We start from the raw sequence: 17529 nt of genomic DNA, 5'->3' as shown, positions 1-17529 counted from the left end.
TCCCGTCCTCCTATCCCGACCTCCTATCCCGACCTCCTATCCCATCCTCCTATCCCGTCCTCCTATCCCGTCCTCCTGTCTCGACCTTCTATCTCAACCTCCTATCTCAACCTCCTATCCCGTCCTCCTATCCCGACCTCATATCTCGACCTCCTATCCTGTCATCCTATCCCGTCCTCCTATACCATCCTCCTATCTCGACCTCCTATCCCGACCTCCTATCCCGTCCTCCTATCCCAACCTAATATCCCCTCCTACTATCTCAACCCCCTATCCCATCCTCCTATCTCCACCTCTTATCCTGACCTCCTATCTCAACCTCCTATCCCGACCTCCTATCCCGTCCTCCTATCTCATCCTCCTATCCCGTCCTCCTATCCCGTCCTCCTATCTTGACCTCCATCTCAACCTTCTATCTCGACCTCCTATCTCGACCTCCTATCCCGACCTCCTATATCGACCTCCTATCCCGTCCTCCTATCTCGACCTCCTATCCCGTCCTCCTATCCCGTCCTCCTAACCCGACCTCCTATCCTGTCCTCCTATCTAAACCCTCCTATCTCCACCTCTTATCCTGACCTCCTATCTCGATCTCCTATCCCGTCCTCTTATCTCGACCTCCTATCTTGACCTCCTATCTCGACCTCCTATCTCGACCTCCTATCTCGACCTCCCATCCCGTCCTCATATTCCGACCTGTAATATGTGTACCAGGTATTGAAATATCTCCAGCCGTACAGAAGTTATGTGAGAACATACATTTCCCATTGATTTGCATGGGACTTTAAACAAAACCCCCAACCCTCACAATTGGGGGTAGTTAAGGGTTAAATTAACTATCCTATATTTTAATTGGACATATAAGTAACATGTGACCAAGTATTATTGAAATATCTCCAGCCGTTTGGAAGTTATGCAGTAACATATATTTCCCATAGACTTGTATAGGGCTTTAAACAAAAACCCCGCCCCTGGCAAATGAGGGTGAGTAAGGGTTAAATCACCTATTCTATGTTTGTTGTTGGCATATAAGTAACATGTGTACCAAGTTTCAAGTTAATATCTTTAGCCGTTTGGAAGTTTTTGTGGAACATACATACATACATATATACATACATATATACATACACACACGTTGAGTTTTATATATATACTAGCTGAGTACCCGGCGTTGCCCGGTTTTTCCTTCCTAATCCTGGTTGTGGAGGAAAATCAACAGAGGAGGAAGCTTTTGACTTCATATCCCATCCTCATATATTATTGTAATATCCCGAACCCATATCTCGTCCTCATATCCTGACCTCATATCCCGACCTCCTATCCCATCCTTCTATCCCATACTCCTATCCCGTCCTCCTATCTCAACATCCTATTCTGACTTCCTATCCTGTCCTCTATCCCGACCTTCTATCCCGACTTCCTATTCCGTCCTCATATCCCTTCCTCATATCCCATCCTCCTATCTCGACCTCCTATCCCGACCTCCTATCCTGACCTTCTATCCCGACCTCCTATGCCAACCTCCTATCCCGTCCTCCTATCCCGTCCCCATATCTCGACCTCCTATCTCGACCTCCTATCCTGACCTCCTATTCCGACCTCATATACCATCCTCATATCCCATCCTCCTATCTCGACCTCCTATCCCGATGTCATATCCCATCCTCATATCCCGACCCAGGTATTGAAATATCTCCAGCCGTACGGAAGTTATATGGGAACATACTTTTCTCATTAATTTGCATGGGACTTTAGCCATTTTTGACATGATGCTGGAACATACACACACACACACACGTTGAGTTATATATATATATATATATATATATATATATATATATATAGATAGATAGATAGATAGATAGATAGATAGATTAAATTGTTTAATGCTTCTTATCTTGGCTTATCTCTTACTCCATCCATTCCCCAACTCTATTCTGCAAATTACCTGCCATTATATTGCTCCATCCGTTCAGATATCCGCTCCTGGATGTTCCCTGTCTGTCCTGGATCAGCAGGCTCACTACGGGGAAAATGGTTATTTTACCGAAGCTTCTATATCTGTTTCGGACCCTGCCGGTCCTGGTCCCGTCAGCTGACCTTAGGAAATTGAAATTAGAAGTTTCCTCTTTCATCTGGCAACAGAAACATCCACAGATCCCTTCCACCATTATGCATTACCACAAAAGCCTAGGCGGTCTCTCTGTCCCTAACTTTCTCAAATACTATTATGCTGCCTGATTGAGTCAACTAGCATGGTTTTTAGAACCATCTGAAGCTCCCATATGGGTCCACTTAGAATCTACACAGATACTACCATATTCTTTCCCTGCTCTTATGTGGTCCCTGCTCCCTCTCTCTCGCTACGTTCCTTCGTCTGCTTTACTCACCTTGTACTCTCTGTCTCTGTGGCGGTTGGCACGTTTCTTCTTTCGCCTTCATTCTCCTTCACCTCTGACTCCTCTCTTGGGTAACCCGAGTTTTTCTCCTGGTCTTAGCTCCTGTAACTTTTCCTTGTGGATATCCCAGAAGCTCTTCACGTATTATGCTTTCCTTCTTAGGGGACACCTTCTGACACTGGACGAGTTTCAGATTCGCTATAACCCTCCAGGGTCAAAATGCCTTAGGATCCACCTGTTTTTTTCTTTTCTTCGCTCTTTACCTTCTCCTCACCCATCATCTACTCTCTCTAGATTTGAACGTTTAATGCTATACTCACCTACCCGTAATGGCTTACTCTCTGTGATATATGGCCATTTAATTGTGTCTTTCTGATGTTAAATTGCCATTTATGTTTCGCTGGGAAGATGACTTCCATACAACCCTACCACTCACTGTGTGGCATTCCTGCTGTACCTCTCTCAGTAGGGGTAGCTGGCAGGTCTCCCTTACAGAGACCTCTCTCAAAATTCTACACAGAGCCTATTATGTTCCCACGAGACTACACAGAATCTTTCCCACTTCCTTGCCACTGTGCTTTTGGGGTGGCTCCCACCTTGGTACTAAGCATCATATTTGGAGGTCGTGTCCATTGATTAGGTGATTTTGGTCTTCTGTAATCTCTCTTAGGGAAGTTACTGGATTCACATGCCCGCTACATCCTACTTTCTGCCTCCTTAGTAGGAAGCCTAACTATATTCCCCATAAACTATTCCATTTAGCACAATTCGTCCTTATGGCTGCCAGAATCCACGTGGCGGGGAATTGGAAGTCCTCTTTGCTGTCTATGGATAGGGTAATTGATCGTGTCTACTCTATCATGCTGTCTGAAAGACTTAATGCTATGAGGGACGATGTGGTTGCTCATTTTGACCGTTTCTGGTCTCTCTGGATCTCTTCATCCTATTGCCCAGATGTTAGGTATACCTTGACTATGTATTAGTATTCTATGTACTGACAACATTGGCATATTACATGTACACCCTTTGTATTGTTTTTGTGCTGCCAGTATACACCCACAATTTTGTTCCTTATCTTCTGTTTATGATTCAGGTTGTGTCCAGAACTGTTTTATTCCTATGCAATCTCTTAATTCCATAATAAAATGTATACGTTTGATACTAAATTGTTTAATGCTGAACTGTATACAATATGTTTCAGTTTTCAGAATTTCACTTTGTGTAGTATTCAAATTCAGATTGAGCAGTAGTACGTGACTGCCACCTAGTGGTTATTTTTAGGAATGATATGTTAGACTACAAAACCAGCATATTTGAATGTGATACTGTAAACAAGGATAATAGGCACCTCTTTTTAAGTAAGAGACACTATGAGGCTGGATAATCTGTATTACATAACACTAGGTTCCTTAGGACCCTATTACTTGGGGTGATTATCAGCCGGACATGCTAGTGATCAGCCAATGAATGAGGAAATGCTTGTTTGTATGTCCTTTACATCAGCAACGGAGCTCCGTTCACTGAATTCATTGTAATGACAAGAAAAAATATACCACATATCAGTTCCTTTTTTCTCCGTACAACTCCTGCAAAACAATGGGCGTCAGATAAAAAACAGATGAACCTCATTTAAATTCTATGGGACCTGTCGGGAACCCTTGGTGTCCATTCTGCAATGGACCATTTAGCTCAGTCTGCGATGGAGCTCTTACACTAGTGTGAACCCATGCTTTTGGCATGTTTGAAAATCATCACTTGTCAGCCCCATATCACCCTGTGTAATAGTGTTTGGGTGGCCAACAAATAACAGGGGTAAAGGGGTAAATTACTTCTATTAAAAAATCTTAATCCTTCCAGGACTTATTAGCTGCTGAATACTACAGAGGAAATTATTTACTTTTTGGAACACAGAGCTCTCTGCTGACATCCTGACCACAGTGCTCTCTGCTGACACCTCTGTCAATTTTAAGAACTGTCCAGAGTAGGAGAAAATTCCCATAGAAAACATATGCTGCTCTGGACAGTTCCTTTAAGGGCCATAAATACAATCCAACATATCAAGTGGTGTCATGTGTAATACAACCCTTAGTGTGCCAATGACCCTGTATTACAGAAGTAAACCAGTTGTGCAAAATACAACTGGACTTCACATCATTGCCTGCCACATTACAGCTAACTGTTTGGTTTCTTCCTAGGAGCCCTGAACTATTAAGGTCTGAAGGATCTTTTTCCATTGAAGGAAGACATTCATCTACAGACTCTAATAAAGCATCCAGTGGTGACGTGTCTCCATATGACAATAATTCCCCAGTACTGTCTGACCGATCTGCAATTGCAAGGCAAGAAAATAGTTCTGAGAAGATCTTAAAAGCTGCTGATCACAATACATTAGTCAGTCATTTACTCTCCAAGACACAGGAAAATGCCTCAGCACAGTGGAGTTCAAAAGGTATGTAGTAAATCCTACATAAAAAAAGGTTATATACAGAGGTGCCTTTTTATTTAGTCCTTCATTTCACTCCTTGGAGGTAGGGAGGTGGTCTAATACATACAGACTGTATTGGAACAAAAAACCTTCCATGCATAATAGTTCTGTCCTTCAAAGGAGTACTCTAGTGCCAACTATTAATCCTTCATTGTGCTCATGCTGAAAAAAAAAATGAAAATAAACTTTCACTCACCTTCCTGCGTTCCCCCGGAGCGTTGCTACAGCTGATCGGCCCTCCGGTCCCGTCTTCTGCCTTTCTTTCCTGTGCATGGATCGTCACACGGCGCTCAGACTATGACTGGCTGCAGCGATGTCCCACCTCTGCCTGTAGCAGTGCTCCGGGGGGACGCTTTCCTGTTAGCAGAAATCCTCAAAACATACCCAAGCAGAATCACAAATGACACAAAACTCCTCCTTATAGCCCCAACTAAACATAATTTTTTTTTAAGTGTATACAAATTAAAATGAAAGGAAAATGTATGAAATGTAATGTTAAAACCACCTATATTGCCAGAGAAAAATGAACAATATTATGTATAACCAAGTATTATAGCACCTATGACCAGTACGCTGGATGCAAATGTTGGTGCTACACACAATATGAAAGCTGCAATAGCTGGTGCTTGCAGTGCTCCTGCCACATTCTAGCAACAATGATTTAAAAACCAAAACAACTAGCCCCCTGACATGTTTCCCTCTGTAGAGCTTCCTCAGAGGACTGGGGCTAAAGGCTGTGCAAAAATGTGTTGTTTGGTTTATTTAAAGCCTCTTTTAGTTATGTCAAAGGAGTTAGTAACACCTCAAATCCAATCAATGGCCTGAATGCTAAGATGTGTCATAATTAGTCCAAGGCATCATCATTATGCCAGCCTACCAAATCCACATTCCACTACTAAACAATACCCGGTCCAATAGATTGCATGAAAGCCAGAGGTACTTCCTCCATGTTGTCATGATTGGCATCTTATGGAGCCAATGTGGAGGTCATGGCTTGTTTTCCCTATTATCATCCTTCATGCAATAGAATTTTACAACAGTACTTGTACATTCAATGACTATTTACGCTTAGTACGCTTCATCCAGAATGTATGCCAGATGAAACGCACTTAGCGCGAATTGGCTGTAGCTCCTTGGATGCACCTGTATGTACTCCTACAGAGGTGTTGGGTAAGGATAAAGTGTGTTTGATTCGATGGTGAGTGCCGCTTCTTCTGTTCTTCTATTACTTATGATGAAAGACTATTCATTGTTGGCTGAGCACCGCTGATAACGATTTCTAACATGTGACTGTGTCATCCTATGCCTTGCAACAGTGCAGTCCTATCAGGGCTGGCGCTTGGATTTTTGGCACCCTAGGCAAAGCTAATTTTGCCACCCACTTGGTTCCGCCTATTGGCTCCGCCCTTTGACATGCCCTACCTTACTACTGGGGTGAAAACTGTTACAAACACCCTCCTTATGTAATGGCAAGCAACAAAGAGGAATAGCCAGCACATACGAAATTAAGCATGAGGAGAAGCACAGGAATCCAACGAAGCAAAGACAAACAGACAAACGGCACTCACCAAGTGCGTTTATTCAAGTCTCATGGACAAGGTACATGTAACAGGCGGGGTAGCTGCGGTGGAGCTACGGTGGAGGACGGGGCTAGCCGGAACAACTTGTTTTGTGTGGCTCGCGCACTTCCCCTAGCTGGTTCCGGCTAGAGGAAGTGCTCGAGCCGCACGAAACAACTTGTTCCGGCTAGCCCCGTCCTCCACCGCAGCTCCCCCGCATGTCACCTGTACCTTGTCCATGAGACTTGAATAAACGCACTTGCTTGGTGAGTGCCGCCTGTCTGTTTGTCTTTGCTTCGTTGGACCCTCCTTATGTAATCGCCTCACTACTGGGCGACACACTATAACAAAGCCCCTCCTCATGTAATCTCCTTACTACTGGGGTGACACACTATAACAAAGCCCCTCCTCATGTAATCTCCTTACTACTGGGGTGACACACTATAACAAACCTCCTTCTCATGTAATCTTCTTACTACTGAGGTGACACACTGTAGCAAACCTTCTCCTCATGTAATCTCCTTTCTACTGGGGGTGATACACTGTAACAAACCTCCTCCTCATGTAATCTCTTTACTACTGGGTTAACACACTGTAACAGACCTCCTCATGTAATCTCCTTACTACTGGGGTGAAACACTGTAACAAACATCCTCCTCATGTAATCTCCTTACTACTGGGTTAAATCGCTGTGGCTGGTGATTAGCTAAGCGGCAGTCTGAGCAGCGGGCGGTAAGTACAGGTCTTTTGTTTTATACACTACACAGTGGGCATAGTTCTGACCACCCCTACTTCATGTCATAAACAGCATATACACTTACACATCTATTTACACACTGCACAGACACAAATGTATGTACACAAATCCACACATACAACATTTACACAAGCAAATGCATATACATACCGTATACACTCACAAACTGCACAGAAAATGCTTCAATCTCCCATTTGCATTTTGTCATACCTGCCTGGATTCCTGTATCTTAAAGTGTTCCTGTCATCAAGAAAAACTTTTTATATAATGTAGATAATATTATATGTATATTTGTAATATACATTGGTTAAACAATGTGTATATTTTTGGGTGAAAAAATGCTGTCTCTGCAGCTATTGCCTGTGTGTCTCTGTAAGGAGTCCAAATACAGGAAGTGAGGGCAGGACAAGCAGGGCTCTTGTTCACACTCACTTCCCATATTTGGACTCCTCATAGAGACACACAGGCAATAGCTGGAGAGACAAAAATATACATTTTTTTAACCAATATATTTAACAAATATACATATAATGGTATTATCTACATGTAATATGTAAAATATGTAAAAAGTTTTTGTTCACGACAGGTACACTTTAAGGCTTGTGGGAGTAAGCAGCGGATGGGGGTAAAAGCCATTGCTCCTGCAATGTACAAAGAATAGAGCCGGCCAGACTGCAGTGGTCATGAACTATGATGGGAGCTCTGTACGGGCTCACTGCGTTCACACTGCGAAATCTCCGCTCGCTGAATTCAGCGAGCGGAGATTCCGCCTGACCGAATACTTCGGCGCTAGGGCTGCGGGGCACTGAGCCGTCACCATTGATGGCTATGGTCCACTCGCGGATTCCGCACAAAGAATGAAATGTCCGCCGCTGAAATTCCCGCAGTGTGAACGGGTCTCGCGGAGACCCGTTCACACTAATGTTAAATTGCGCCAGAATCTGCGCCAGAATTTGCCACAGAATTGAAAAAACCCAGACTAACTCTCCATTTTGCTAAGAAAACCCAAAAAGGGGGCGTGGCTGTCAAGCAAAGGGGCGTGGTCTCCGAAAAGGGGTGTGTTCCTGAGATTTTCACAAAAACCCAACATATTTACTAAGGTTTCCATAGAAAACCCTACAGGTCAGAGCATGTGTAAAAAAAAAAAAGCAAAGTGTAGGGAAAGTGGAAAATGTAGGGAAACCTTAGTAAATACCGTGGAAAATAAATTGTAGGGAACTAAAACCCACAAAGAAACCTACACCCCACTCTTAGTAAATGAGGGCCATAATGTTTTCAGCCCAGCTGACAGTCCTGTGCTGATAGGTGCCATAGTGACCGCTGGAGCATATAGTTAGTAGCTTCTCACTACAGTTACTAATAGCTTAGATGTGCGCCCTCCTGTCAGTCACCTCTGCCCTGCTGCTGCTGGATTTTCAGACAGTTATCCAGTTATCTGGCAGCAGAACTTAGGCCACTTCATTATGCTGACTGAGACTCACCTCACCATGCACCCACAGGCCTCTGCTGCTCAGTGCTGCCAGCCTGCAGGCTGTCCTCCCGAAGAGAAGTGAAGTCCTCCTTCTGAGTCCTGACTGACTTGTAACTCCTCAGTCAGACTCAGACCAGGATCTACTTCTTGCTCTACTCGCTACACGCTAATTCAGACTGTGGTATCACAGTCACGCAAGGGACGTCGCTGCTGCTTTGTCACATGACTTTAGAAGAGCAGGCAGCACTCAACAGGTAAATTAACCCTGCACTGCCTGGCTCCTCAATACGGCTTTCAGGAGCGCGCACTAGATGAGCCAGCGCAGCACAAAAGAACTGTGCAACAGGCAGCGCCCTCATCAAGGGGGCGCTATAGGCAGTGGCCTACTCTGGCTATGGCTAGAGCCAGCCCTGAGTCCTATGAGCGGCATTTACAATATTTAGCAACAGCAGTGCTTCTTTTCTTGGATTTATAATACATGTTTATTTTTATTGTAGATGCTACTCCACAGGAGAACTTTGATATATGGGGAACATGGCACACAACACTAAAATCAGCATCAAAAGATCAAGGAATGACAGGTATAACACTGTGTAATGTATAGTGATTCCTGAAAGCGAATTTCAATGTGAATTGATGTGTTAAGTATAACTGTATAAGTTGTGTTTGATGATTATTGTTGAGTAATGATGGTGCTTGCATTATAAATGTATTCAATAGCACCAAGTTATCTAAGAAAACTTAAAGGGGTACGCCGGTGGAAAAGAAAATTTTTCAAAACAACTGTGGCCAGAAAGTTAAACTGATTTGTCAATTAATTCTGTTTAAAAATCTTAATACTTAGTACTTACTAGTACTTATCAGCTGCTGTATACTCCAGAGGAAGTTATGTAGTTCTTTCCAGTCTGACCACAGTGCTCTCTGCTACCACATCTGTCTATGTCAGGAACTGTTCAGAGCAGGAGAGGTTTGCTCTGGGGATTTGCTTCTACTCTGGACAGTTCCTGACATGGAGAAACGGTGTCAGCAGAGAGCACTGTGGTTAGACTAAATAGAATTACACAACTTCCTGTGGAGTATACAGCAGCTGATAAGTACTAGAAGGATTAAGATTTTAAATCTAAGTAATTTACAAATCTGTTTAACTTTCTGGCACCAGTTAATTCGAAAACATTTGTTTTCCACTGGAGTACCCCTTTAACAAGTTGATTTAAAGGATATCTGTCATAAGTTTCACCTGCACTATCCTATCAGTACAGACAGTTTGTGCAGGTGACATTGATGACAATGATACTTAAACCACAGAAAAATTGGAGTCATTTTAGGGTTAAAAATTGAACACTTTATTGTTTAGGTTAAAAACTGATTGCATGGGGAAAGCTGACACAGGTGGGGAATAGGACAAAAATGGGCGTCACTACCTGCCAACACAAGTAATTGTAGACATAGGCCCACATTTATCATTGTCTTTAGACTGTTTCTAAAAAAGGGGCAAAAAAGGCGCAAGCAGGGTTTTTTGCGCCTTTTTTTTGCCCCTTTTTGTTTACACATTTCTGCTGATTTTGAGTTGCAATCCACTGATTTTGGCAATAGACATGATATGGAAGGGATTTATCATTGCGCCTTTTTGTAAAAAGGAGCAAAAAAAGGCGCAAAGCCACTGAAAAGTCTCTAAAACTACACCAGCCCAGACATGGTGTAGCTTTTTGGTGTATGTGTAGACAGAAATTTCAGAAAAAGTGGACCTGCACAAAATTTATCAAAGCTCTTTTACCTTTTAATAAATGTGGTGCTCCTACACATTATCAGCACACAAAAAAAAAGTGTAAAAAAATGCTTCACTTGCACTGCAATGATAAATGTGGGCCATAAAGTGCAAAAAATATGCAGTGCATACTGGTAAACAGACATAAGTCTTTAAAGTGCATACAAAGCAGCATACAGTACCAACCTATGTGGTCACTAGATATCTGACTATTTATGTCCCATGACGCTGCTACTTAATATACTTTGCTAATTTTTATAAACATTATGAATTTCTCAAAATAAACTTTATTTAATTTCTAAGTGCCGGTGCCGTCCCTGTGCACATGCCCTGATCCCCGGCGCCGTGCTCTTCCGGGCTCCTGTCTTACACTGCCCGTCATGTGACTTGTCATGTGGCAGAGTCAGCTGACGTGGTGCCCGGTAGTACGTGCTTCATTTGGCGGCCCATGCGCTATGCACTATAGAGACAGGCTCCTTTCCGACCCCAACAGGTGTGTAATGTTTACAAAATTGTCTCTTCTGGGTTCTGATTGGCTGAGATTCATGTAAATATCATCTGCACTGAGAGGACGCCACGCCCAGGACGAAGGATATGGCTGAAACATACGTTGGGGTAGCGTCACTCCTGCTGCACTTTTGTACTTTCTATTTGCAATAGGTTGGTACTGTATACTGCTTTGTATGCACTTTAAAGACTTATGTCTGTTTACCAGTATGCACTGCATATTCTTTGCCTTTTTGCACTTCATGTTTACAATTACTTGTGTTGGCAGGTAGTGACACCCATTTTTGTCCTATTCCCCCCTGTGTCAGCTTCCTCCATGCTATCAATTTTTGTTTTTAACCTAAACAATAAAGTGTTCCATTTTTAACCCTAAAATGACTCAAATTTTTCTCTGGTTTATGTAATTACAAGGAGGTCATATATGAAGCCCTTAGTGTTCTTGGTTCTCACTGTTCTAGGGAAAAACCATTACCCCCTTTATTTCGTATGTTTTGGTAGAACCTTGTAGCCAGTGTGCTATTTTCTAATCATGACAACGATACTTACATGGTCCTGTTCTGTGTTCTGGCTCTCCGGCTATCCTCTTTGGTATCTACTGTTTGGAGGCCGACTTGGATCATGGGCGGAGCTTTGTGACATCACCGCTGCTGTTCTCTGCTGGGTCCCGCTGCTAGTAAACAGGAAGCTCCGTCCATGTTCAGGAAGCTCCGTCCATGTTCCAAGTTGGCCTCGGAACAGAAGATACTGAAGAGGATAGCCAGAGAACCGAAGCACGGAACAAGACCATGTAAGTATCATTGTCATCAGCGTCACCTGCACTACCCTTATGTACTGAAAGATTAGTACAGGTGAAACTGATGACAGTTTTCCTCTAATATTGGAGAACACTGTCTAGATCTAAATGTGAAAATCTGCACCTCTTTGTGTCTAGAATTAACCTATGACTGTGCTTTACTATAAATTATATATATATTTTTATCATTTTTTTTAGGTTCATATGGAAATATCTTTGAGAGTAGTTCCTTAAACCAAGGGCAGCATTCTCTTTCACATAGTAATCTGACACAGAACTGGCCTTCATGTAAGAACTCTTCAGTTGAAGAAGACAATGGAAAGCCAAATATACGAAGGACACATACCTCATCTGCCCTTCAGGACTGCAGGCCACACAATTTAGTGACACGAGTAAGCAGCACTCCCCCTACAGAGACAGCTAGAAGAAACTTTGAACACAAGTCAAGATGTGAACAACACTTGGTCTCAAGCAGTACAGAACATGTCACGGAGGACAATGCACAGACAACTTGCACCCAAAATAGACCACCACCTTTAAATTTACGACATTCTGACATAAACAGAAATGAAGCAAGGCTCCCTCCACCTTATCCGGGCTCCTTCAAACAAGGTGCATCACAGCCACATCGATCACCAGTGTTTTCAGCCGAACAGGCCCTATGGAGAATACCAAGGTCTGATACAGCTGCAGGAGCATCTTTAGGAAGGACTCAGCTCCCTGAACAATCTGTTCAAAACAGACAGACTTCACTAAAAGCTCCAGCCAAAAACCAAAACAGTAAAAACATAACTGATCCAGACTGGCAAGAATGGCAAAGAGAAAGATGGCAGATATGGGAACTTCTGTCTGCCGATAACCCAGATACACTACCTGAAACCCTTGTATGATGGTTCTCACATATTAAAAACACAAACGCCTTTATTGCTAAGAGACTGAAGTGACGTATGATACTGTCAAAGTGATCTTTTTATTTTTTTACACGTTCTAAATGTTGATTTAAAGAAAAATTGCGACTGTGCTTCATATATTATCACTGCCAACAACCCATTTGTTATTTTCCTTACCCAGGTGTTAGCAAATAAGATTGCCATTGATGCAGTACTTGCATTAGTGGTATATAAAAATACTATGATTAATGGCCCTAAATATACTTATTCTATAATGGGTTGTAACTTGTAACTCGTAGGCACATATAGAAAAACAAATCAACAACATTGCTTTTTTATTTTGTCACTGCACTTGTTTTGCCATGTTGATCTTTTTTATATCAAGTATGCACAAGCTGGTTTATGTGCTTTGATTACTCTTACAAAAAGAACTGTTCCTTTAAGCCTTGCGTAGAAAGCTTGCTATGAAATAAGCCAAATCGCGGGGCACTAACCTAAGAGAAACACGTTCTTGCTACGTTCATGTATCTGTGTAAATAGAAAACAATTCAATTAATAGGTCAAGGTCAGGTCAAGACTACATACTATAGAAGGGTATAAGCAGTGGTCCTGTGTGCAAACATTGTTAACCACTTCAGTGCTGCCCTGACACATTACATGTCGGTGTGTGGAGCTCTGTTGTGAGTAAGCAAAGGTATAAAACAACCTATATATAATATATACAAATATACATATACAAATATATATTTATCTTGTGTAGTTTCCTGTATTGTTTCCCAACAATAAACTGGAATCACTGTAGATTAGGAATATGTATATATTAAATATTGCAAGTCATTAAAAAAGTACTGCTTTTCTTTGCTGTTCTGTATCTTCTACTTTACAAACAGAACATGAAAGATCAGTGAGTTGCTCTAAACTAAGTTTGTAGTGACTTAAAGGGGTATTTCCACAAAGGTCACAAGTCATCTCCCTGCAGGATAGGTGATGATTGTTCAATTGATGGGGGTCTGACTAAAGCAATCTCCACTGACCATTAGTGTGTGTGTAGGGGGGAGTCTGAAGGTCACATCATTTAAACTGGGGTACACATAACCACTATTCTCATGACTGGCAGGGGTCCCAATGGTCAGACCCCTACTCAACCAACACTCATCATCACCTATTGTGTGGATAGATGATGAGTGTACTTCTTTAAAAAAAAAAAAAAAAAACTTTAAAAGAAGATTTACAAACTGGTTCCAAAGTGGTCTACACAATTGTGTAGAGAAAAAAGTGCTTGTTGAACTCCTCTGTGGTCCCATGTTCTTCCTGCTCTATGAAAAATGGAGTAGAAATTGTCCCGAATCAGCACTTATATAAAATAAGTGCAGTCCCATTGACAAATGTGACTTCTCTGGGGGACTCCATCAGAAGATTTAACATGTTCAGTCTATTGCTGAAATCCAAATCTTCATCAGAAGTTCTGTTGCAGAACAAAATATGAACAAAATAGAGGAATATACATTGTAGTCAATGGAACTGTAATGCAAGGCAAAATCTATGTGCAACAAGCCCTAAGAGAGTCTATAACAAGTCGGATATAGAATCCCGCTTGATGTAGAACAAAACATATGCCATCATTCTTGTGTCATTCCATCTACAGATCTGAGACATTGCCACCTAAGATAGCCCTAAGATGTGCCGTGAATACTTCAACCTCTGTACCCTAGGGATCTGATGTTATCATAGAGAGGAGGGACATTATTTAAATCCAGGCACGGAAGGATTGTCATAGGAAAACTAGAACGGCATGGCAGTCTATAATTTTTTATATTCTTTTTAGGTTTGTAGAGTTTTTATCTAAAGGGGTTGTCCAGTTAAAAAAGAAAAAACATTCCAATGTATTCAATTGGGAAATAGGTGCCAGGAAATAGTGGCCAGAGTGGTAATTGGTTACAAAGAGCATCTCTCCCTCTGGAGGACCCTTCTGTTATACATTACACAGACAGCCCATTGATTTAAATGTGTACTTCTAAATTTACCCTGTGGTGGCACTGCAGTAAAAGGAGATCCTGTAGAATCACATCAAAGGGAACCAGTCATCTCTCTTTTGGTTTATAAATATTCCCCAGTACCATGCATGTGTCGAGCACAGCATCTAAATGTCTAATGTGATGTCGCATTTTCAGTATAAATTACTTTGAGGCATGAGGGGCAGTAGGGGCATGTTGTCATGCTGCCTCTGCTGGGTAGATGGCGGATTGGAGTTGTAATCTGAGAATGTGGTATCGCAGAAGATTTATGAGCACAGAGGGCAAATACTGTGCTCAACAGCTACAAGGTTCTGGGGAATGTTTATAAACCATAAGAGAGCTGACTGGTTCTCTTTAAAGCATGAATTTAATCTAAAGGAAATACTAACAATACACATCTGGGTTTCAGAGCAGCCCTTTACTATAACAACACTGTTTTGGTACTGGATCAAGTTAATTGAAAAACAGATTTATTTTAATGACATTGCATAGATGTGATAGGTACAACAAATTGGTAACTGCTTGATGTGTCATAAATCATGTAGCTTTCATGGTAAGGCCTGTATAAAATGTTCACATTCTTTTTTAAGTGTTGACAAATGTAATATATTGGGTATTTTTGTTGTCTTTTTCATGTATATATTATACATGTCTCATTGCACATACAATCTAGCACAGTATTATGCAGGTACTTTATAGCATTAGAAAAAATATTTGAACGTAATTATTTTGATCCTCAGTGTTCCCAATGAGGAGTCATTATAAATTGCCATTGTTTTTTATTATTTTATTTGTATGATCCAAAGTTAGGAAAATCGTAAGTCTTACTCATTTTGAGTTTTTACTATCAGGGAATTACACATGAAGTATGCAATGTTCTTCCATAGGAGCACTGCACAAAGCACAAACTGAGGTAACATTTGGCAAACCCTTACCTTCATATTAAGGAATAGTGTACAAAGTAGTTCTTCAATATTTAGTCATGTATCAGGGGCCAAATCAGGAAACTGTAGGGGATTATGGCATAAAATTAGATTTCATTGCCATTCCCAGGAAACATTTAAAGAGAAGAGCAATTGGTGTCACCTAAGGGGCTTTTCTGGTCTCCACTGGAACTCTTTTGGCTCACATTCTTAAACAATAAATTAAAAGTAGGATTGGATCGTGCCACTATTTCTGCATTTGCTTAGGGATCTTTCCACTTTATTTTGTGCCAAATTCCACTTCTACTTTTGATTCAGCAAGATGCGAAGGATGGCAGATCTATCAAAATTGAAATGAAATGGGCCTTAGACTGGGTTTACATAACAATCATGCCATCCGTAGCATGTATACATTGGCAAACTGTCAAATTGGCATGCCGATATATACATGTACGATCAGGCCCAATTGACTTTGGTCCAAATGTAGTCAACTAATGACTACATGCAGGTAATTTTTCAAATGTATACCTGACATGGAATCAAAAGAATGGTGTGCTGAACTGGTGCCAGAAAATTAAACAGATTTGTAAATTACTTCTATTAAAAAGTCTTTAGCCTTCCTGTACTTTTTAACAGCTGTATGCTACCAAGGAAATTCTGTTCTTTTTGAATTTCTTTTTTGTCTTGTCCACAGTGCTCTCTACTGACACCTGTCTGTGTCAGGAACTGTCCAGAGCAGCATAGGTTTGCTATGGGGATTTTCTGCTGCCCTCGACAGTTCCTGATATGGACATCAGGTGTCAGCAGGGAGCACTGTGGCCAAAAAAGACAAAAAAGAAATTAAGAAAGAACTGAATTTCCTCTGTAGCATACAGCTGCTAAAAAGTACAGGAAGGCTAAAGACTTTTTAATAGAAGTAATTTACAAATCTGTTTAATTTTCTGGCACCAGTTCATTAAAAAAAAAATTCCACTGGAGTACCCCTTTAAAGTCAATGAGGTCTGTGTCGTTCTTTGCCCATATATGTCCTCCATTCTCTTTTGACAGTTTTCAGACATATACGTGCCATGGATGGCACAATTTTGGGCAACTGAATGATCTCATAAGGTGGCTACAAGGTAATCGTTCTCACATGGCCTCAGTCATTTCACCACTGTCTTTAGATTTAGGATATCCTAGGAATTGCAAGATATGGGTAAAATAACAAAGAAGTATATACTTTGCCTACAGATTCCATATCACTCCAGTGCCAATGTTTTTAAGGTCTACCATTGGTCTTTGTTTACTTGGCTCCATTTATGATATGTTAAATATGTCATGTGACCAAGTTGTCTGGTTCCTACTGTATAGTGACTGAATAGTGAATTATAAATCCACTCCAGTGCTGGGGACTGGCAGTTATCTTAGCTTTTCCTGTAAGGGACATCCTGGTAATACAGTATGTATTATTTAATGCCACTATTGCTTCTCTGGTATAGCAGATGATGTCTGGTTCTCTACAAACAGTCATTTGGAGTTTATTCCCCGCTATGTTTCTTGCTAACCAACAAACATATTTGGGATTTTTTTCAGTAACCAGTCTAAGGGGCTCCTTAAAGGGTTATTTCTATTTAAAGGACAACTGTAGTGGAACACTTTTATGTATGCCCGTAACCGGGCCTCAAAAATAAACTCGTACATACCTTCCTACGAGCCCCCGTTGGTCCGGCGCAGGCCTCTCGGTCCGGCAGTGCTGACCTCATTCCATTTCCTGGGGACGGCGCAGAGCTGTTGGCGTATCACCGGCCGCAGTGATGTCCCTCCCCGGCCTGTTAATAGGCTGAGCCCACTGTCATGTAAGGAGCTCTGGCCGGCTTCTTACATGACAGTGGGCTCAGCCACGTCCCCAGGAAATGGAATGAGGTCAGCACTGCTGGACCGTGAGGCCTGTGCCGGACCAACGGGGGCTCGTAGGAAGGTATGTAT

General features: G+C 41.8%; 1 protein-coding gene across 4 annotated transcripts in view; it reads left to right on the top strand.

Annotated features, from left to right (window-relative positions):
* The window catches only part of ARHGAP6 (Rho GTPase activating protein 6), a 582024-nt gene extending 565842 nt beyond the window's left edge, over positions 1-16182 (top strand). For all 4 annotated transcript variants that reach the window (XM_056556160.1, XM_056556161.1, XM_056556163.1 and 1 more), the window contains exons 11-13: positions 4595-4848; positions 9169-9252; positions 11935-16182. In XM_056556160.1, the coding sequence (XP_056412135.1) occupies positions 4595-4848; positions 9169-9252; positions 11935-12626 (1030 nt within the window). In that variant the 3' untranslated portion in view covers positions 12627-16182. The remainder of the gene's footprint in view (positions 1-4594; positions 4849-9168; positions 9253-11934) is intronic.
* Positions 16183-17529: the final 1347 nt, after the last annotated feature.

The sequence above is a fragment of the Hyla sarda genome, chromosome 2 (assembly GCF_029499605.1).
Source record: "Hyla sarda isolate aHylSar1 chromosome 2, aHylSar1.hap1, whole genome shotgun sequence".
Taxonomy (NCBI): Eukaryota; Metazoa; Chordata; class Amphibia; order Anura; family Hylidae; genus Hyla; species Hyla sarda.
This window is presented reverse-complemented; position numbering and strand designations above follow the sequence as displayed.